At 46.8% G+C, this 23,625-nt stretch overlaps 1 protein-coding gene across 5 annotated transcripts in view; it reads right to left on the reverse strand.

Moving 5' to 3' along the window:
* Positions 1 to 23,625, reverse strand: part of FAM107B (family with sequence similarity 107 member B) — a 60,294-nt gene that overhangs the window by 31,860 nt on the left and 4,809 nt on the right. The window contains exon 2 of one of the 5 annotated variants that reach the window (XM_083809577.1): positions 20,446 to 20,540. The exons of 3 other annotated variants lie outside the window; for them this stretch is intronic. Coding sequence is in view for 1 of the 2 variants with exons in the window: in XM_083809578.1 (XP_083665704.1) it covers positions 15,153 to 15,252 (100 nt within the window). In the remaining variant the exon portion in view is untranslated. Of the gene's footprint in view, positions 1 to 15,152; positions 15,290 to 20,445; positions 20,541 to 23,625 lie in introns of those variants that run through there. One more of the 5 variants, XM_083809578.1, reaches the window with a different exon arrangement.

The following is a 23,625-nucleotide window of genomic DNA, read 5'->3' on the forward strand; positions in this document are numbered from 1 at the left end:
TAAATCAAAACCCACCAACACAGACAAACTGGGAGGCAGACCTTTCAGCAGGTACAAGTCAGCGTGGCCTGAACAACTCGTCCCACATCGCTATGTTGCCAAAAACTTGATGAAAGGAACGGAGTAGATGTCAGCATGTGCTTTGTGTAAAACAGGCAGGAGGAGCTTTGTCAGACAAGAATTAAATTAAGACTCATAATAGGAACTGTATCGTATGGTTTAAAAGAAAACCACGCTACAAACACATGTGAGGGCCTGAAAACAGCAGTAAAAAGCCTCAGAAATTACCAGTGAGGTCTGCTCTTTACTAGGAAGGAGACTGAACAGCGAGGGACTGTGTTACCAACTGCGTGCAGGGAACGAGTCCTGTGGGAAGCGCCACGCTTGCTGCTCCGAAGCAGCTGCTCGAGCATTTGGCTTGAAAGGCCGACTATTTCTTCCCCTCCTTTCCTTTGGTGTGCCTTGTAGCCAAACAGCTTTGCTGACGCAGCAGTGCCAAACGCAGGGCGTTTCAGACAGGACCAGAGTACCTTCAGGCTGAATTAGCGCCTGGCAAAAACTGCACGTGGCTTATATGGCACGCAGAAGCGGAGCCCACGGCGCCGTGGCGATGCCAGAGCCTCTGGAAGCTGCTGAGAACTTGTCAGGATGAGGCTCAGTACACAAGGTCACGTCCTCGAGCTGTTTTCAGTGCCGGTTACAATGGGCAAGGCAATGGGATGTTTCCTGGCCAGCCTATTCCCACTCCTCCGCTGTAAAGAAACGCCAAGAAGACACACAAATCTGTGCGTTCACGGGAGCAGCAAGCGGGTGTGCGTGCACAACTAGCCAACGCCACTCAGAGCTGGGCATCACAGACAAGAACTCCAACAGTCTGCGTTATATAAATACGTCTGCAGCCTACACGTCTGCCAGTTTTCTTGCTGGATACCGAACACCCGCCTACAGCCAGTCGCCCACCAGCCGCAATTCCCTTCCCTGCTTCATTCTTCTGCTGTGCAGCTCCATCAGATCCACGAGACTTGAAAAATAAGGCAGCGATATTTGCTTTTTGCTGGAAGAGTGGAACGAGATAGCTGATAAACTGCGACTTTAGAAAAGAAAAAAAAGAACATTGACTAAAACTAAAAACTGTTGCCAAAGCACTGACTCAACTTAGTAGGACTTCACACGCACACACAGTTTTTGCACGTATTAAACTAATCCTACCTAGAAAAAAAAGCACCTAACTTTCCTCTGAAAAGCCCATCAAGCAAGCAGGTATCTAATAAATATAACAGCCAACTGGGGTCTGATACAATTCTGCAACTTCAACCCAAAATCTTGCTGGCATTGGGGCTGCAGCCACACGTTTTGAAGGAAAGCCACCAGACCCCCTCCGGTGTGAATCTTTAACGTTCAGAGAGAAGCGCGAGAATTCAGTGTTGAGCAGCTCTTCCCTCGGCAGCACACGCTGTGCTCTCAAACGCCGCGTGTTTTAAATTAGGGTTAACCGACTCGCAAGCCTGCTCACAAGACCTCGAGCCTCTCCGACAGAGCCAGAGGAGCTCAATCAGAAAAGCTGTGGACAAACGGGATTACCAGCCTGACGGGGAAGTGAGAAGAGTCTGTCAGAAAGGGCAGGAGCACGTCGCCATCTGGAAAATTTTTTGATTTGTTACGACTACATCTAACATCCTGGTGGTTTGTGTTTTCCCCTGCTTTTCCCCCTTTCTTTTACAATAATCCAAACGCACACCTCTGCTTGTTCCGTTTGATACCAACAGGCAGAGCAAAGTCACCTCTGGCTCAAACTTCTTAACACTTCGGTGCACGGCTGATGGCACCCACGGGTGGCTTTGAGCACTTTATTCCCAGGAATAAAGGAAGCAGCAACACTGCAGCCCTGGGAGAGGTGCCCGCACGTGCAGGGGAGGTAGAGGAAATACCTACGTGTGTCTCTGGGACCCGTGGTTTTCATAGGTCTTGTCAAAACAGCTGCAAGGTAGCCAAGATTCCCACGCAAATACGAACTGGAGGGGAAAAGACTCGCATTTTGGGACGTTCATACAGAAAGTGGTGTTGAGAGTTGTAATTCTGAGCTAATTACACGAGGGCACGGGAAATCAAGCTGAGGATCTGTGTGATACTGAACCTAGATGGCAAGAGAGAGAAGCGTTTATTCCGCCCCTGTGAGATGCTTTACATTCACAGTCATCACCGCGGTGTTGAATAAAGCAAAGGGAAGTGTCGCTGCTTCTGCCTCGTCGCATCCTCTGCTGCTGCACCCTCTGCCATCCAAATTCCCACTCCTCTCACACCTTCACAAGATGTCAGCGCGGCGACTTTCGAGGAATTTGATCCCAGTTCAAGAATCCCCATCTGCGCCCGCCGGAGAAGAATGAGATCAGCCTGTCAATGCGTGACAGACTCCTCGCGAGGAGACATGCGAGCACGATTTGGACACATATGAAAGTCGGCCCCGGCTTCCTTCATTTAAATTAAAAACTTTAGGCTCGCCTCTGTCTCTGTAATGAAGCATTCATACGTTCAGTTCACCACGGGTTTAGGTTAAATGCGTGTATAGGCAAGCACTCTCAAGACGCTTCATTAATCCACATTTCTCTCAGAGATGTTTGGAGCCGCAGACGTGCACGCACACGATGAGTTTTTCGCGACTTAAAAGCAATTAGGTCTTGAGAAAAGCGGCTCTGCTAGTACGTGTTCTCACAGTTATTTAAATAAATTCAAATCATATGCATGCTTAAATCAGCATAAGACTTCTCATTAGACACCAGCTTCCCCCCCCCCATTTTAAGAGCTTTTTTGAATTGCTTCACACTCCACGCTCAGGAGCACGTACTTGTGCGGGTAGCAGCGGGATGGCTCTCCTTGACAAACCCACACGTGCACGCACATCGAGAACGCAGGTTCGGAAAAGGATTTAGTTTGTTGTTATAGCTAGTAGCGCTACAGGAACGTGCTAAATCAGCCTCCAGCTCACAAAATGCTGCGAAAGATGCCCTTCATGTGAGTGCATCAATCTTCCACCGGGCTGTTCAAGGAAAGGCTGGACGTGGTGCCTGGGGACATGGTTTAGTGGGTGACGCTGGTGGTAGGGGGATGGTTGGACGAGATGATTTTGGAGGGCTTTTCCAACCCTAATGGTTCTGTGACTTGCAGGAACAAAGTGCAGGAGCAGAGCCGACAGGAGGAGCACAGAGGAGCACACATGGAGCGAGCGCTGGGGCCAGCCTGGCTCACTGCCTCCCTGGCTGCTTGGAAGGAAGCTCGTGCCCCGTGAGCCACTTTTAAAAGAAAGAAAAAACACATCTGAAAGATCAAGATCAAGACTTTTTTGCAGGAGCCCCTATTTGCTATTTGGACCCTGCCTGTGCAGCAGGCTGCAGTGTAACACAGAGCACGAGGTCGTGCCTTGGGCCAACTACTGCTGCCAACAGCAGCGGCAACACCGTGCAGCAGTGAATCTCTTCGAAGAGGCTGCGGTGCTGCTGAGCACTTTGTGCCCCACACACAGCGAGCGACAAACATGTCCCACGGCTCACAGACCCAAATATAGCCGGTTTAGCTTTAAACACGGTGTCGGGATCAGAAATGCAATGCAGGAGCAAGGACACGCGGTGCTGCACCCAGTGCAACCCCGGGTCCCTCTCTGCACACCCGGGCACCCAGCGTAGAGCAGCCACCCCACCAGACAAAAATAAAGTGAAGAAAGCTGGAAAGCAGCACGGCTCCCAGGCAGCTCACGTGCCCTGGCTCATTTAAATACGGAATCACCTCCTCGAGATGTTTCTCTTCACCTGACTGCCCATAAAGCTAGACCAGGGCTGAAGTGCAGAGCAGAAGCCTGCGTTCGTCCGCTGAACGTTTCCCAGCTTTAATTCGTGGCACACCGCAGGGCACACGAAGATGTGGACCGCAAAGAAAGAAATGCAAACTCTGTCAGAACTTAGGAAACTAAAGGCAGATCCTGAGAGTCTCAGCTGAGCTCCATAACGGTTAGCCCTTCTGCATTTGACCATCTGGTACACCTCAGGATGTGCAGCAATTTAAATCCTGCCTATTAAATTTTCAATCCTGCCTATTTTCCTCTTTCTCACAGAAGAGAGATCGGATTTTCCATCACTGGAAAGAGATGACCCTAACTCAGGGAGGGAAGGCTAAACTTTACAATGCCAAGCATCCCTCTTGCGTACATCTGTTTATTCTCCTTTTAAGTCCAAGATGTTTGTGGCCAAGCAAAAACAATGTGAGCCCATTCTACATGCGGTTAAAGCCTGCAGCCTGCTGTTTTAAAACGCAGAAATAAACATACATACATGTTCATTTGTATCTGTATATGTGTATAGCCTGTGTTAATAATTGGAACAGCTTTTAATAAATCACCGCTATTTGATTTCTTTTTACAGTAAGTCTTGTTTAGAAGTAATTTCCCAAATGTGCAAGCCATTAACAAAATATGTGGGAAATACAAGTCTGAAGGGCAGACTAAAGTTGTTGGCTAAATAAGACTTAAGCCTGTTTAGCATTAATACTAAAAGATCCTCTCTCACTCTAAAATGTGACCTACTATTTGCTCTATTAGCCCTAACTCAACCGTTCATTTAATCTGCACTAAAACCAGGAAATTGGGAATGAATACAGACAATTTAGAAGTCAAGCAAAGACAGAGCTTCTTTGGCACTGTCCCACACAACATCCTTGTCTCTAAATCGGAGAGACGTGGATCTGACCACTCGGTGCGTAAGGAACTGGCTGCACGGTCGCACTCAAAGGGTTGTGGTCAGCAGCTCAGTGCCCAGGTGGAGATCAGGGACCAGTGGTGTTCCTCAGGGGCAGTACGGGGACTGGCACTGTTTAACATCTCTGTTGGTGACACGGACAGTGGGATCAGGTGCCCCCCCAAGCAAGTTTGCCTACACCAAGCTGTGTGGTGCAGCTGACAGGCTGGAGGGAAGGGATGGCATCCAGAGGGACCTGGGCAGGCCTGAGAGGTGGGCCTGTGCGAGCCTCTGAGGTTCAACAAGGCCAAGTGCAAGGTCCTGCAGCTGGGTCGGGGCAATTCAAAGCACAAATCCAGGCTGAGTGGAGAATGGATGGAGAGTAGCCCAGAGGAGAAGGACCTGGGAGTTAACGAGAAGCTCAACACAAGCCGGCAATGTGCGCCTGCAGCCCAGCAAGCCAACCGTGTGCTGGGCTGCACCAACACAGCGTGGGCAGCAGGGCAGGGAGGGGATTGTCCCCCTCTGCTCTGCTCTCGTCAGACCCCACCTGGAGCCTGCGTTCAGCTCTGGGCCCAGCACAAGGACAGGGATGTATCAGAGCGAGTCCAGAGGAGGCCACGAGGATGATCAGAGGCTGCAGCCCCTCTGCTGTGGAGTCAGGCTGAGGGAGCTGGGGGTGTTCAGCCTGGAGAAGAGAAGGCTCCGGGGAGACCCCACTTTGGGCAGCCTGGGCTGGGGGGAGGTGTCCCTGCCCATGGCAGGGGGTGGCACTGGGTGCGCTTTGAGGTCCCTTCCAACCCAAACCATGCTGGGATTCTCTGATTCTAGGAACTTACCGGTCCTCAGGTCCTGCAAAGTGCCATCCCACTGTACCCTGAACCTTCCCTACATTCCCACAGCACAACAAGCAGGTGCTTCTCATTCCAAGCACCCAAAACTACATCTAAGCCCATTGTAACAATATACGTGGAAGTTTTCTTCCCTTGTAATGTTTTTGGTGAAAGCAACACTAGAAAAGGCAGGAAGATTTTCCTTTCTTACTCTCAACAAAACCTTTTCCCACAGAGCTCTGTCTAACAGCACTGCCCACAGCACCGGTACTGGAAACAGGGGCTTTATAATGGAAACGGTGATGTAACCGTGAGCAGCACCAGGGTGCAGAACACTGCCATGCTTCTGGAAAGAAAATGTGTTTAAAACTTCACAGGCTCTGTCAGCATCACAAAAGGCACACTGTACTGCTGCATACCCTCAAAAAAAAAGAAAAAAATCAATTAAGTAAGGTTCAGCACACTGGCAACAAACTACTGTCTCACCTGCCTTTGGACAGCCCGTGGGCCCATCACTGTCAGGGCTGTGTCCATCTCCATGCTGACAAAGAAGTAGAAGGGGAAGAAAAACCATCTATGCTAAGTTAAAACCTAGTTTTGTGATCATGAAAAGAAGGAGGGAACAAAACCAGAGCGAGTAGAAGGAAGTGCAGGAAGGTTACTCTCACCACCTGTCCATTGCATGCTCAGTTATTCTTTGCCTATAGTTAACACTTACCCACTTTTCCAAACCAGTGGATCACATCCCCATCCTCATTTCTATGTCATTACCAAACGAACCCTCGACTGGAGAAGGCTGATAGCTTCAGTGAACACGAGCCAACGAATTGAACATAAAATTTGGAAATTAAGACAGTCAGTAAGTGCACTACTCCGGGCACACAGGAGACAAACCCAGATGTGGTGAAGATACAACTGCGATTTTCCTAAATCGGTAGAAGAACACTGGAAAGAAAACTTGGCCTTAGTGAACATCAGAAAGTTATAACCCCATGTTAACAGCCCTGATGAGGACTGCTGTTACAAGGACAGAGATCTCCAGGAAATTAGCACAGGGTTAAGTCGTCTTATTAAAACTGTACTTACAACTAAAGCACTCTGTGCTGTTTAAGATTTTTATGAGCAAGGGCCAGGAGACCTCACCTGATTGGAAGTGCGCTGTAACAGCCTCTGATTTACACTGTGTTTGCACAGTGTGTACAACAGACCATAAAACAAAATAATAAAAGCAGGTAACGGGAAAGAGCTAATGTGGCAAAAAATAAGACCCCGAGAAAACCAAGCAAAACAAGAAGAGGAAAAAAGGGATGTTTTAAAGAAACTATTTGCATGCCCAGTTCTGAAATTATAACTCCCAGCTTCCCTATCACTTCGCTGCGTGCGCTGCGGATGGAAAAAAGCAAGGGAGAAAAACAGGGCCACGTCGCCTCTTCTGAAGGGAAAACTCCACCATCATGAAAAGCTAATAAAAAGAACGAAACATGAAAGCAACAGGCAAGACTGAGAAGGCAGGGAATGAAAAGAAATAATATCGATTCAAGTGCTTCATTTTTTATTCATGGATATTCTTTCCAGTGGATATCCTAGAAGCATGTTATGCTTAACAGGTGCCATCGCTGTGCAAATGTTTTCTAAAATAATGACTGATTAATTCTGAAGTACACACAAAAAAACAATCCTCTATCAAGTCATAAACGGCCTCAGTCCCCCCCCGGGAGCCTGCACAGAAGGACGCATGCGAAAAACAGCAGAAATATCTGCAAGTCCCATAGAAAAAGGTCATCACAGGACACAGACGTATGCAGAATTTAAGAACCGAAGTGACACGTGGGCCACGTAGAACAAAAAGAAACCTCATCCCCAGTGAGAGCCCTTTGACGCTGACGCAATTCAATCGGAGCTAGGTGCTACGGAGGCTGAAGCGTTCTGCTGTTTTAAATTGCAAAGCAAATTAAAACGTTTTCGTTTGATAAGCCTGGTTAATTGGCCTATCGGCGATCCCTGGCTTCTCAGAGAAGTCATATTTATTATTAACTACCCTTCAAAGAAGAAGAAGAAAAGGAGAAGTGCTTCTGTGTCCTCCAAGGGCAATGGAGAGCGTGGTCCAAAGCTGTTGGAGGACCTTCACCCGTCCCCAGCAGTTCCTCCCACCTGGTCCAGACACCCGAAGTTGCAGGGAACCCTACCACAGCTTTAACTTAAGAACTGCTATATAGAATCAAACTGTATTGAGGAAACTGATTCATTCCAAGTTGAAAACAAATCCAAAGCAAGTCTTGAAATATTGTTTTAGTGACAGAGCTTTTTTATTTTACTCTCTTACACAAAATGTCCGTTAAAAATGTGAGCTTTCTCCCTTTGGATCTAAAAATCTGAAGTTAAAAAATAGGACAAGCTTCTCTTCAGATAAAATGCTATGTTTTGTTTGATTAAAACGATGGTTAAAAGAGAACCAATGTTCGATAATCCAAATGACTGAGGGAAATAAATAAATAAAGTCAGAAACACAAGCCCTGATCAGCGCCTTATGAAGAGAGCCCCGAGTTGCTTCCTACCTCTCCCCCTTCCTCCTTCTGCATCTGGCTTAAATGCTTTCAACATCTGCGTTTTGAACACTTCTTCCCAACTCAGACTGTTTCCCATACGTTAGCCATAAAGCCGCGATTCGGCTAGCAGATTAAGGCCCATTGCTGAAACTATAAATTTTAAGCCTTAATTAAGATGCAAACCCAGGCCTCTTCGCATTCCTCTTGCATCATTTGCTCTCCTCTTTCGGCAGCCTCCCCGGCGGAGGATTTCATTTGTGGATGTCGCACGCCGTAATCCCATTAGCAGCCTGTCTCCCGCGCCCCCTGCCATTGGGTGGCTTTTCTTTTGAGATAAAAACGGCTTCAAACGCTGCCTGGCAACAATTACAGCAATCACATCCAGATGGGGCTGAAAACGCTATTTAATCTACTGCGGTTTTGTTAATATCAAGCGTTCAGATGAATATTAAGGGGAGGGAAAAAAACGTGAGAGCCCTGGAAGGACGTAAGGCACTCGATACCCGTTTCCTTTATTTACTGAGCAAACGTGCGAAGAAGCACGTGCTCTCCTCCGGCGAGCCAAAGAGGCACGTGAGAGGGTCACACGGACTGGGAAAGAAAACTGTGCAGAAGTCACTCCCTTCCTGCTCCTCGGTCTCGTATGCAGCACAGGATGCTGGTAGTGAGACGGGAAGGCACAGACCCGAAGAACTTTCCCTTCTGCTCCTCTCGGTAGTGTCGTCTTCTGTGGTAGCAGTCTTCAGAGCCGAAGGGAACCAGGAAAGGGCTTGTCCAGGAGTCTTCCAAGTGGTGCTGTGAAACCCCAAAGGGTACTGGAGAGAGGCACTGGGATGGGATCGGCTGCTGTCTTTCAGAAACCTGTCCTTCAGCTGCCCCAGTGAGGCTCTTTCTCCACTCAGCCTTGAAGGTCAAAGGACTGGCCAAAGCACACAGGAATAATAGGTCCGTTACAGCCAGCCCTACAACAAACCCGTGCTGGTGAGCACAAGTCATCTCTTCGCTTCTCCTCCTCCGTCACCAGCCTCAGACGCACAGTGGAAGGCTGCGAAGTAGGCTTCAGCTGATCCCAAACCACATCTGTTTCAACTCGCGTGCAGCCCTTTGCAGACCGGCCGGTATCTTGCCAGAAGCTCATGTCAGATTACCATTTATTGGCTCTGGTGGTGGTGAGAAATCCCAAGTTTTAAATCACCAACGTAACCCTCACCTTCGAAAGCTAACTCAAACCAGTTTTAAGACTTCCTTCTTATGACTAATTTCCTTTATCCAGGCATCTGTTAGATCTAGGAAAGAAGGCACAGCAAGCTTTGGTTTTCAAACCTGCTTTTACCCAAGGTAGACCCTTGAAAGACCACAAAGGTTCTTCACAACCTGCACACCTAAATATATTCATGCATTGCCGGGGCGACTTGTGCATATTCGAAGCTTGTAGCCTGTTGGTTTCAACGGTTTACATCGAGAGCAAGGTGCACACGGGCTCAAAACAACCCCATTTTCCACTTCACTTAAAAGGATTCAAGATGACGTACCAGGGGAGGAAACACTGGCGTTGATTTGTGTCGTAGCGCTGAACGGATGATAAAATCGAAATGATTTCAGCCGAAATCTTGACTGTCAAATATTCCTCACTCTTTCTACATTTCAGCCGTACTCTGCAGGAAGGTTGCTGTAAAGTGAGCCTTTTATTTGCTTAGCAGGCAGGTAAAACACATACTAATTGGTCACACATAATATCTACTCAAACTCGTTATCACAGCAGAGAAAACGATTTGGTTCTAATGTTCAAAGCAAACACGTTTTCAGCTGTTTCTCCTACCAAGGTTGCACTATGGTAAGCGAAGGCAGAGCAAGTTCCCAACGTCTCTATCGCCAAACATTTTAATTACTTAAATAAAGTCGCCTGAAGCAGACTGGGCATGAAATGTAACAGACTTTTTGTTTACAGATCAAATTTATAAAACGAATGAAGTTATCTAAAGTTAACAACTCAATTATTGTTGTCACTATTCCAGATTGGGAAATTCGTAGAGTTATCCTTCCCTGTCTTAACCACATTCCTGGCTTTCTAAGCTGAGAAAGTGAGGAGTTTAGAAATACCTATTGAATTGGAAGAACTAGCTACTGAATTCATTAAATGAAATGAAAATCAAGACAATGCTCTTCCTGAATTCAAAAGAAAGATTTCTGACAAATTTTGCTTGGTTCTCACGAAATTTGGTTCAAATCTTCTAACCAGCAAATTCCAACAGGTTACAGATGTTCGTGGTGGGAGGGAAGCCCCATGTTGCTCGGATCAGGGGTAGGGAATTTAGTTTGAAGACTTCATTGAAATAAACCTGAAATTTAGCCGCAAACATATTTGTAAGCAATATTTTTTGCCCTTCATTATATTTACGTATTTCTAATCCAGTTGAACTTCAATGTTTCGATCCATGCAATTCCAGAGAGCTTCCCCCACACGCACATTCATCCTAGAACGACTCTGTGCCAGACCTGAATTTACAGTTAGTGTTTACGCCTCATCTCCCCAGCAGAGGACCTAAAGTCTGCTCTCCTGGCCTGATCCCGGACAAGACTCGCTCCTGCATCACCACACCAGCAGGATGCTCGCACAGCAGCGTGAAGGCACCAGCAGTGGCTGCTTCCACACCTCGTTCGTTTCCAGTTCAACAGCAGGGCGGTGAAGCCCGCAGCAGGGCTGCTTGACCACGTGCCAGGCACCCAGAGCAGGGTGAGATGCACGGAGAGGTTGCTGCTGGAGCCTTCATCGCAGAAGTCTCTTTTTAAAAATGTCGGTGTCCAGCAAATCTAGGCCTCTGTTTGCAAAACATACGAACCAAACACGAGATCGTGTGCTTTGTGTGCAAACATCAGGATGAAAGGAGGCAGAGATGGTCAGATAGGGCTGTGTAAATGGCTGCAGCAGCTTTCGGCGTGCGCGTAGAAGTGAGGGGGAACGTGCCAGAGGCTTGCAGACAGCCAAGGCAGGTTTGGTTCGAGGAGACAGGGTAACAGCACTGGAACAGAGAAACCCGAACTGGTTTAATTGGGTCCTTCTCCTTATAAAATAGTTATAAAAAGAAACATGAGATTACAGGACCAGCTGAAACTGGAGTGCTAATAAAACACAGGAAACCATTGATCTCCATATGAGTCATTTACTGAACGTGGACAGAGCACTGGGCCTGGAGGGCTAAAATGCCTTTAAAAAAAAGTACGGCACCTTGAGAAATTCGAGCACAACAACTGGAGAGAACCCACAGGCTGCGGTGACCACAGGTTTGCTGGAAACGTGAAGGTAGAAGACACCAAAGCTTTTTCTGCCAAAACACCAGGCTTACTATTTCAAACCGTTTTTCACAACCTGCTGAAATAACTTGGGCAATACCGTGCCATTTCAAAACACTCAGGAAACGTAAGGAGTTCAGAGAAAAGCTCAGAAGCACATACAATTTTTTTTTTCCACATGAATGACTGTGCAACTGAGGTCTCCTTAAACTTAAGCATCACCAACAGGTCAGCCAGCAGCACGGAAAGCCAAAAAGCAAAACAAGAACATGGGAGAAGATGGAATTTACAACAGATCCTGGCAGATCTCAGCCTCACAAAAAAAAAAAAAAAAAAAAAGAAAAAAAAAGAAAAGAAAATGAGAGAGAGAGAAGATACTTTCTGCAGAATTTTGTAAATACGGGCTGGTGTTGCATGCGGTTGCAAAAAACTGCTCTGCCTCATGAGCTCCTATGTATGCACCCCAAGTTACAAACGCGTGCAAGTTTTTTGCCAGATACAGTCAGACGTTTTCCTTCAGCTCCACAGCTGCTAAAAAGTATTATCACATCCATACTCTATTATGTCCAAACTTTCCTGGCTTTTGAAATGATCCATGCTTCCTATTTAAAGCTTGAGCTGGAGTGGATGTTTAAGTCATTTCACAAAGAGTTTGGTTATGCATCTCCCTTTATGAAACATTTAAATCATTTAGCTAAGAAGCTGTGTCTTTTTAGCCCAAGAAGCTACTCCAGCAGCAGTTAAGTAAATAACACGAAACAAAAACAGGGAAAGGAACCAAAGCGTCCTGTAACTAACACAGACGAGGGTTTGGGTTTGTTTTCATAAAAGTTCAAACAGAAGAAGTTTTATGACTTGAAGTAAAATGAGTGCAGAATGGTTGAAAGAAGGAAGGTTTCCATTAAAGAGATCTGAGCTGGTTCGACAGTAATTTGAGCCCTGTATGAGCTCACTTCTTGCTGTGCCACAATCAGCAGCGGACCTCAGCAGCGAAGCAAAAATTTCGGAAAAACCTAAGAGCGAGCTGATGACAGCTGAGGGGGCAAGAGGCAACCCAGAGGCCAGCTCCGAAATAACGACTAGCACTACACTGCAGCCTGCCACGGGAGAGCATTTCCCACTTGTTTAAAGCTGCAAACGTAAACGGCACTCGAAAGGAAATTTTACTTGAATGGTGAACCAGGAAATGAAGAAATGGGCTGGAAAAAATAATGGATTTTCCTGTGCCCCAAGGAGCAGCGCCGGGACGTTCCTGCCCTCAAGAGAGAATCCCACGTAACGGTCGCCAGGGCTCTCCGTCTGCAGGGAGTGGGATTTCAAGATGATGTTTCCTTCCCCTCCATTTGCTGGCCATCACCAGGGGCTGCTCTCTGCTGCTACGAATGCCTCTTTGGGGCCTGGAGAAAGCTGTAGGGCAGCTCAGGACAGCCCAAATGCAGTAGACTTCAGCTCATTTAAGAGGCAAGAAGAGTCACTCCGGTTTAGGGAATCATCCTGCATCCGCACTTTTTAGTAGTCAGGTCTGATTCATAGCAAAGTAATAATTTTGACAGAGAAAAGAAGCGCCTAAAATGCTTTCTTGCTGCAGCGATGCCAACAAAAAAGCAGGGCTGGGAAACTCTGACAGCATCTGCAGCTTACTGGAACAGAGAAGTAGGCTCAAGCCAGCCAGACCAGCTCAGCTGCCTGGAGTTCAGCTGTGGCCATCAGCATCCGCGCTGCCAGAAGACAACCTGAGCACGAAGCCACCCATCCGGGCAGCAGGTGACGTGGGGCCCTTAGAAAAAGGCCACCACAACCACAGGACATCACTGTCCCACCAAAGGATGGCTCCAGGAGAGGCAGCGTGCACTGGCTCACGCTGAGCAGATGTTTAGAGTGCCATCAAGCTGGGAAAAGGCTGGATTTAGCCTTCAGAAGCCAGGTCTCAACTCACGTTTCAACAGGGAGAGGGTGCTGCCATCGTGCCCTTCCCTTGTGCGCTGCGGGGTCGCGTCCAGGAATCTCCGTGAAGGTGACACAGCTCGCGTTGTAAACGCTTGGCCTTTGTAGCTCCGGCTGCAGCACGCGGTGCTCTGGAAGGGTGAGATGCTCTGGGACCAAAGCTGCTCTCACAACGCGTGGCTACCTGACGGGGAGCTAACAAAATGATGTTTCATCACAGGCAACGCAGCCAGGGCCTAAATGCCAGGCTCCCCTTTGACAGCTTCACATTTCGTCTGCAGTCTCCACCTAACGAGAGTTAAACCCCATTTGCTGAGGCTGAAGATTAGAGACAAGAAGCAGGAGATTCAGGAACAAAAAGAGTAAACAAAGGCAACAGCAGCTCTTATTTCCTTCCTCATTAATTCCTCACTGCAACTGCACTCAAAGGAAACCACCTGACGGACAGACAGTCCTTACACCAGGTCAGCCACTTCTACGGAGGGGGGCAGGCCAGCATCAGGCCCCAGAAAAATAAAATAAACATGAGCAGAACCAGGAAAACCTCGCACAAGGTGGGAGCAGGGGGGCTTGGTACCTCCCGGGGAACACAAGCTGCTGTCTGCTTCTGCTGCAGGCAGCCCAGCTCCAGCTCGGTGGTGTAAATCCTGACTTAGCAGGCTTGAACAGGAATTTCCCTCTCCACGAAATTCTGCAGAGGGCAGACACATCTTGCAGCAACCCAGGACAACGCTGGGCAGACCTTACAAGGGAAGTCAACGGGAGTCCTAGCACAGATTTCATACGTTGTATGTACAGAGGCAGCTTTAAACACGGAACAGCTTGATAACAGCGACCCTTTAGGACAACAGTGCAAACACACACATGTAGGGAACCGCATAACCCGAGTCATCAAGATTTCTTGGCATATAGACACTTGCTGGCCATTTTTCTCAGCTCCACAGTGGGATGGAAATGGAAACTTCAGTATTTTTGATAACAGATAATAATGACTTAGGCGAGTGTCTCTAGTCCTTATTTATTACATGGGCAGGAGGCCAGACAGAACATTTAGTTAATTAAAGTTTTATTGAAAGTAGCAAGTAGCATGTTTCTGACATCCTTCTTTTTTTTTTTCCCCCAGTAGAATATAGCCCTTAGCCTTCCTCTAATGTACTAATAAAAAAGAAAATTAAGAAAAATAAAAGCCTGTGCAACTCCTTGCAAGATGCAAATAAAAAAGCTGCTGCTAAAATTAAAAAAAAAAAATGCAGGAAAAATGGGCAGGAACCTTCTTGTCCAGGTTGCTAAGGGGGAAAAGGTAAAATTTGGTGTAAAAGGCAGGAGGTAGGAAAAAAACAACAAGATCCTCATACTCCAGGCATTGGCCAAATGTATCAATCCTCGTTGTATTTGTTTGTCATGTGTTACTCACCAGGCTTGTTCACGCCCTGGGAAGAATACCAGACAAAACAGATGGTTAGTGGCCAGCAGAGAGCACACAGCTACGAGACCCGCTCGGGTCTGCAGCCGCCCCTCCTTAACGAGCACTTCCCAGTTAGCAAAGACTGATCCTGCGTGATGCGACAGGTCCACAACCCAAAGAAATTGCTTTACAATATGATCCCTGACTGCAAAACGCGCGGCCAATGTATTTTCCGTGGGCTCGCCGCGTTTCCTACTGGTGTGTTTAAGTTTCCATTTCACGCAAAAGCAAGCTCTGTTTTTTTCGGTGATACGACCCAGCTGCACGCCGAACCCGACTGCTAAGTCTTTCAACTCAAAGGCCTCGAGTTGGTTTACAAAGACACAACAGTTTGAAATAACAAGTTTCCTACCCGTTCTGCTTCTCAAGGCTTTGCAGCGCACGTGTCGCCGAATCACAGGAACCGCTCGCTCTGCTACAAAGGCTTCCAGAAGGCACCGAAAAAGGAGCATTAAATCTTTACAGCGGTAACAGGACGAGGGGGCAGAAATGCCTGGGTTTCCCCCCCCCCCCCCCCCCGCCCCGTTCAGCCTCACTAAGTTTTCCTACGGTTCATTGGTCAGAAAGTTAGCAAGAATTAAAGCGTAGCCAGTATTTCCCATCGCAGCTGCCCACAAAATGACAGTTTAGATTGTGCTGGAGGAAATCAGCGCGGTTTTCTTGCGCGACAGCCTTTTAAAAAGGTAGCAACCATGTCGTACAGCAGCTAGACACAACGCAGGAAGAACCTAGAGTGCTGCTCTGTTAATGCTTTAGTTAAATCAGCAACACCAGGCTGCAAAAGGCAGGCTACAACAGCCACCACGGGGAATCCTAATGGAAAGGTAAGCAGCAAAAACATAAACAGAAAGAGAAACTGGTTCATAACCATGAAGCAAATAAAGAATCGGGTCAGGTAGTTAAGTTAAATGACTTTCTTAGGCCTCTCCTCTGAAATTTTGGCTGGTTACAGCCTAATTTGTCAAGGTTTTGTAGCCTTCAGGATAGGAAGCTCCCCCAGATTTCCTGTAAGGTGGTGGCTGAGTCAAGAAAGGCTCCACCCAGGAGGGAAACCTGCCAGGGCTGGTTCCGGCACTGTGGGATGGGACGCGCACGCGGCAGCCTTTCGAAGCAGGTTAACACTAAAAAAAAAAAAAAAAACCACAATTCTGTTCGAAGAATTCAGATCAAGAAGAAACAAAGCAGCAGGGAACCAAAACAAAGTCCAGACTGGAGGATCTGCAGGTGAACGGGATGACAGGAGGGATTTAGTCGTGCAGAGCAGGAGACTTCAAGCTTGTGATGCTGGTGTGAAGGACTCCTGCAAGCTTATCTCCCAAAGATCAGCCTGAAAGTTCACAGCTTCAGCTTGTAGCGAAAATGCATACGGTACAAACAGATACACCTCAAAGAATTATTATTATTTTTAAATTCTCTCACTTCCTTTTCTTTCCGGGCTTATGTAATAAGCTAGTCCCATAATCTGACTCACCTTCTTACCCTGCCTGCGCTCCACCTGGAAGAAGGCGTTTTGCAAGATACCTCTGGCTTCTGTGGCAGATTTGAAACACATAAAAAGTCCAAACGATTTGAGCTTTAAGTACAAAGACCTCTTCTACAAAAAGCACAACAGCCTGCTGGGTGTGATTGAGCTGTACTGCCACCCTCTCTCTGCTCTCACTGAGCACTGCCCCGGTTACCTTCATCCACGTTTTCGCAAGAAGCACTTTTGGTCCTTTCACAAACTTTGGTGTCTGCCCGCTACGTAACTGACACCTGTACTCCAAAGCATCTTGCACTTAAAAAACCTGTAATAAATTGTCTTATGCTGGATAATGCAAAAGGTTCTCCTGCAGCAAGAGTAAATGCAGCCAGTCAGCGAAGGACAAGTCTTGTCACTGAAAGCCTTTCCTCCAGCTGCTGGCTGCTTTGCCTTTACTTCCTTGCTTCTTTTGTTCATGCCCGCAGCAGAAGCAGGCAGGGATCCAGCTGCAGCCCAGTATCATGCCGTCTGGCTCTGGAAACCACACCAGCACGCAGCTTTGCCCTCCGCTTTACGCCCAGCCTGTGAAAAGCAACGCGGGGAGTCTGGAGCGGGGCTGGGAGGAGAGAAAGCGTGGTGCCACCACCAGCACCAGCTGCAAGGCAGATTTTTTCCATACCGGTTTTTAGTGCGCCCGTACGTGCGCACCTTCGTTGGATGTCAGCCGAGGGCCGCCAGCTCTGAAGTTAGGATTTAAGCTGCTGAACAGCTGGCTCTGGATTAAAAGTTTTATGTTCCGAACAAAAATCACACAGGTGAAGGGGGAGAACTGCACAGTTAAATTAAAGCCTCCCATTAAAAGAGACTCAGCAGGCTTAAACCCAGCCTAGGCTTTAAATGCCCTGAATTGTTCCAAGTTTAAGCTTCCAGCCATTCGTTCTTCATTCAACAATTAGTTTCCAGAAATATTTTTAAATCGTTTCAAACAGCACCATGGTTCACTGCAGGACCTCCTGATTCCCCTAGCACGCCCTATCACTTATTTACCTTAGATTTTCAAATTAGCCAAGTGCTGATGAGTTCCCGTTCAAATGAGCCACAAGCACCGGAGCAAACAAGGCAGTTAAGGCAAAGGGAGCTGGTTCAGACAGCATCCAGCACAGAAAACATTTAACTGTCCAGAAAACTACAAAAAGTTTGCTTTGTTTCTTAATGACTACGTTTAGAAACAAGAAATGCTCGTTAGAAAGTCCCTAATTACTGCACAGAAACACCATGAAAAACTCCCCATCTCTTCGTTTCCATCAGTGATGCAAACACTAGGTACTGGCATAAACCACGGGCCTTCCAAATGCTTCTTTAGAAAAGGGGGAAAAAATCCCAAAGCCTGTTACAGGACCACACTGCTCTCACACAACGCAGATACTGACACGCGCAGTGACTGCAGGAGTGCTACCACCCCTCCAGCAAGTGAGCACTGTGCTGAGATGAATCTTCTTTCACATTAAAAACAAGCAAACAAACAAATAAAAAACAACACATTAAGGTCACGGCCCTTGTGATCCAAAGGACTTGCCCCCCAAAAAAACACAATGTTTATCCTATGCGCAGTCCAAATCCTAATGAAATTTAACATTTGGCCGGGACAGAGGAAAAATTGCCATTTAATGCATCTGTAGCTGTTGGCATCCCATAAAACAATGCCAATCACTTGCCTTTGACTCAGCTACGTTTCCACATTTAGCACAGCCGCTTCGGGTGACTGACTCACACAAATTATCTATCTGGGAGATGAGTAAAGAAAATCTCCGGCATGATTCTGCTGCAGCTTTGCAAAATGAAGCGCTATTTGCCTGGTGCTCCTTATTTGAACTTCAATTATTTGGAAATTTGATTTGAATTCCCATTTGTCTTAAGGAATCTTCTCAGAAGCCACGAGCTTAATCAGGGTAACGTAAGAGGCACAGAACTGGCACGTACGGAAATGACCGCGGCCTAACCAGACCCTGTTTTCGCGAGGCAGCAGCTTTTTAGGCTGCCTACTTGCCTGAAGGCCTCCATGGGAAGAGGATTTCTATCTCGGGGTAGTGAGTTTCTGCCTGAAATACAAAGTTTAACGTGTTTATATTATCCGTTCGTTATGTTTCTGTTTGCAGCATCTCATCCTGTTTGTTTTCCTCTTGCTTCAAAGTCCTGAGTTAAAATTCTAGCCTTGCACTAACTAGTTATCGCTGGAGGCAAGACGATTCAGTCTTTGTTTCCTCATCAGCTAAAAAAAAACAAAAAACAAACAAAAAAGGACAACAATAAATATTTATCTATTCAAATACATATTGGAACAATTTGTTTGCCCTGACACAGTTTGTTTTTCAAGGACACAACGATTCTATAAAATTCTAAGCGGGGATTACCTCGTTTAGTTACACTACACAAAATCAGAATAATTTTCTGTGAATGGCTTGTTGAGCTTTCACCTCCTCTTCTTTTGGAAGGAAACCGTGTCTTACAACACATCCACAAGCCTCCCATTTTGCAAACCATGGTACTCCAAGGTGAGTTTGAGGCATCTTAACTCTGAGAAGTTTTTAAGAAGAGAAATGATACACCAATTATATAAATCTTTATAATCCGAATGGCTGTATTAAAAAAAAAAAGCATTTTTCCAGTCCCCTTCCTGAAGGAAAATGCCCAGTAGGAATGGGAGTAGGCGCTCCTTCTTTCATTGCTTTTACAGCACTGAGCTCTCTGATATTCGGTGTTTTGTTGACCAGTATGTATAACGTGGTGCTTTCTAAATCGAGCTCAACTTCATGGCACTCTAAACATCTTGGGTAGTAAATTAACTTCATCTGTAGCTGTTTTAGCAGTCAATTAATCAACTTCCCATTAGAAAGAAAAAATACCTTCGAATGAAGTGTGATTCTGTAGATAAAATAAAGATGAATCTTAAGTCTGGTGGACTATCAGATCTGAGCAGGGAATCACTCGAGGCTTCTGCACCATTAAAGGTTAAAAAAAATATATTAAATGAACTCACCACTGACTCAAACTTTAATATTTAATTCTACCAGTCCTTCTGTTACTAGTAATAAAGATATTAAGATCCACTGCTACAAACGGGAGGGAGGCGTTGGAATGACCCCTCAGAGCAGTTATTTAACAGAGCACCGTTTTATCAGAGCAATCTGTGTCCTATTCCATGGGACTCGCCATTAACTGGTTTTCAGTCGATACTGGCAGTAACAGGCTCTTCAGAAGCACGTGCTCCTCTACCCCGAAGTTCATGACTAAACCCTTGCCTTGCAGCGCACAGAACAGCTCCTTACAAACGCAGCCCTCCCCCTCATGCTACCAGATGATGGAAGTCGGAGGAATTAAGCACATAAACAAAGTCTTACTCTTATATAGAGAAACACAGAAAAGTAAAACAGCTTCAGCAGCTAGACTCTTTTTTTCTTGCATAATTCTGAGGGAGGTAAAAGCAGTTTCATTGAAAGCTGGTCCTGGGATGCTTCGGTAATGAAGAATTTCACGTGGGAGACACTAAGAGCTTAATTAGCACAGTATTCTAAAACTTGGGCATTCTTCTGGGTGGAGAGCTGAGGGCATCCCAAAGAGCTGCCCACAGGCCCAGCACCACAGAAATGGGAAGAAACAGAAGTTTCTGTGGCTGATGCTGCCTGCAGTCATGCTGTGCCATGCCAGCAGCAGCACGATAGTTTTGAAGAAAGGAAGTGAAGAACTACTTGGCTGTAGGAAACCGTGGCAGTGGATTAGGAAGAGACCAGGCAGACACCTGAATTACACTCTGGACAGGAAAAGTTAGCTACGTGTACCACTGTTAGAACATCCAAGAAGTCTCCCAGGATTTAAATACTTTCCTCTCTTCTCAAGTTCGTCACCTAGGTCCTTTAAGAAGCTATCCCAGCCTCACTGACCGCACTAATCTCTGACTCTGCCCCTAGAACTGACCCTTCTTCTTTGGGGGGTCTGCTAGAAAATTTCACAACAAAAGTGACATCCACTGCAGAAGTTTTCCAGTGAAAAGTATTGCTCTGGGGTTCTTGAAGTCCTATTTTCTTAGAAAAGTGGGCTTCTTTTATCTGCCTGTGCTCCTGTACAGGTGTATAGGCACTTATATGTCCTTGCAACAGCTTTTGGCTGATGCTGGCAAATGGATTACCTTTAACTAAAGGCGCATGTTGGGTCTTGGATCTGTTAATCCTGTGAGTTCCCTGGATGCAGACAGCAGGTTGGAGAGATGTCTTTTTGGTACTTCTACAGAGAAAATAAGATCTTAAGTGGCTGGAAAGTATACGGATTCCTGTAAGACAGCTCACAGAGTGAAAGTTATTCTTGTAACGCAAGGAGCATGAGTGAAAAATCACTTTTATGTAGATACATAAAAGATCTATCTAAAATTTGACGTTTCCGTAACGATCTGGCTGTCCAGCAAAGCAGCTGCATTCAGCACAAAACTGATCGCAAAAGCAAGAAGTATTTTTACTCCAGGTTTGCAAAAACACAACGCTAGCATCACAAAAAATGCCACACATCACCGTTTTGCATTTCCGATCACCATTCGCTCACTCTCTCCTCCCTATTTCAATCGTAAATTCCCCAGGGCAGAGAGAGTCTCTGGAAGTGGCAGGACGGTGCTAGGCAGGAAAGGCCCTCGGCCCCTGGGAAACAAAACAATAGCCGGCACATTTATTTGCTAACTTGAGGTAGTAATTTTTCCTCGCATCCTTGAGCAAGGAGATTTATTTTGCTTACTAGATTAAAAAAAGATACATCAGAGTCACTGAACATGCAGTAAATACGTGGATTTAAAGGGAACTTTGAAGGTATGGCACTTCAGCATGATTAGGAAAAGAACGCAGCACATAAAACAGCCACAGAAAACTCCCTCTTTTCACTCAGTCACTAACCAAAGAGGAAACACAACAGGCTCACGAACTTGGATTTGATTTTTCTCGAAAGAGAGAATGCTTTGATAGAAGGACATCTGTAACGTGTTTCAGCCCCTTAAACTAAAAGGAAATGACTAGCATGGACATCCACAACTACAGTCCTCATGACAAGCTTCAAGGCTGGCTTTCTTGTTGCTGGAACCTCAGGGCCGGTTTTGTGCATCTTTTCGGCGTAATATGGCACCAGCCCAAGAGATGAATCCTTTCTGCTTTTCAGGGACATAACATTTCTTAAATCCTAAAGCTAGCTTTTTAAGTTATTTCCTGGGGAAAAATAAATAATAATATGTTTGTATTTTACGGAAGAAGTTTATGACTTGTTCAGTCTCCTTGAACTTGAGAGATGTCGTGGGTAAATGAAGAGCCATGGGCATGCCTAGGCTGTCTTTGGAGGGCTCCGCAGCTGCGGTAACAGAACTGTAAGGGCAGCCCCAGGCACTGCCAGGGCTTCTCTCCAGAATAAACAAAACTCCCCGTGCCTGGGCGTTTCTGGTCAGCGCGTCCTCGTGCAGCTTACTTTGACAAAAGGCACACCTGGAGGTACAGTGCACGGCGCTCCGGTTTGCTCTCTGCGTTGCGCAGAAGTACTTCTGAGGCTTGGAAAGGCGGGGGGAGAGAGTTGGTTTACTTTTAGAAGCGCCAAAAATCACCGCCTCCCAGCCTCCCAAAAAAACGAAACCATCGTGACCATTTGCCCACCCTTTCCTCCATTCCTTGAAGAGACCCAAACTTCACTACAGTTTTTTGCAAGAATACTTTCCGGGAGCAGCGGTGATGTCCGAGACATTGTGCAAGTAAAACCCCACGTGCTACAGCTCACATTACACCACGTATTACAGCTCTCATTACACGACATAGCTAATCTTCAAGGACAAGTCACCTGGGAAAGCTCTAGGATGAAAAAAAAAAATCATAATATAATGCAGAGACTATCAGAACCCAATCAAACTCCTCCATGTCATCTCCAGAAATAACCACCCGGTGTCTCAGCAGCTTCAGGTGAAAACTGGCTTTCCTCCTCTGCCGACAGCCAAGCACCAAGCTGTGCATCTCCGGGGGAGCCCAGGAAGGGTAAGCCTCATCCGCTCTTCCGTGAAAGGCAGCGAGGAGCTCAGCTACCGCAGGAAATCTGAAGGACGCGCCGGCAGCACTCCGGGATGCCCAGCAGGTCATCTTTTTCCCTGGTGAAACCTATAAGGAAACTGAGGTAGCGGAGATGCTTTCCATTTGAAAGAGCGGAGCGCTGCACGTGTGTAACGGGCTGCTCAGCAACTCGTCCTGCCCCTGCGAAGAAAGTTTCCTTCGGCTCCAGCTAAACCCCTTGCTTTCCAGAGGTACCAAACAACAAAGCTTGTCTTCTGTGTCGTATTAACACGCAAAGCGACTCAAGGCCGTCCATTCTGATCCCCATCCCTAAGCACCCTGCACCTCACCCACCTGAGAACGCAAACTCCAGCCTCTCTGAAACCTTTTTAGCCTGTTCAGCAGCACCCGGCACAGCCCCTGGCCTACATCAGGAGAGCATTTATGCACACACGAATGGTCTTGACCCACTTCTCGTCACACCGTCTGAAACGCTCAGAGCTGTGAACTCCATTTCATCATTAGCTCTAGAACAAAGGCCTGTGCATAGCCACGAGCCCTTATGAATGCCCATTCACTGCACAGGCAAGGAACAACAAGAATCATTCTGTTGTTTCCCATCACCCTCCTCCTCTGGCCAGCCCACCAGGAGACCCACTGAATGCCAGCCCTGTAGGAACACCTTGGACCAGCAGTGCTGGGCTCCCCGTCCGAGCAGATGCCGCTGGGCTCCCGAGTCAGCTGGCACCAGCTGGCACAAGCACGGTGAACTGAGCGTCCTTCTGATACGGATGGGAGAAAACTCTCAGTATTCAAGTAAGAAAAGTAACTTAATATGAGCTTCCCTTCACACAATAACAAGCAGTTTCAGGACTCGGTTTCCCTCCCTAAAATACACTGTGCTGCAAAGCAGAGGACCACGGCATGGCAAACACGAGGGCATTTTCTCCTTCAGAAGCTTTTGTAGGTTTTAGCTCTCTACCTTACAGGTGACTTTAATTCCTGCGTGGAGGATAAAACCAAGACCCATCACAGAATATCCTGAGTTGGAAGAGACCCACGAGGACCACCGAGTCCAACTCCTGGCTCCACGTAAGATCGTTGTTGTCCATGCAAGAGCACGTTCCACGCTCGATCATCCTAAAGGCAGTTCTCCGTAGGATGCTTAATGCAGCTGTAAATGTGTCAGGCTGAGATTTGCTAGAGGACAGACCAGGGGTTTAACAGTTTATCCTGCAGGCACGCTGCCTGAAGTTTCAGTATAAACGTAAAATAAAGAAAGAAACCGATCTCGGCTGAAAGAAAGG

Source organism: Anser anser (genome assembly GCF_964211835.1).
Source record: "Anser anser genome assembly, chromosome: 1".
In the NCBI taxonomy this organism is placed as follows: domain Eukaryota; kingdom Metazoa; phylum Chordata; class Aves; order Anseriformes; family Anatidae; genus Anser; species Anser anser.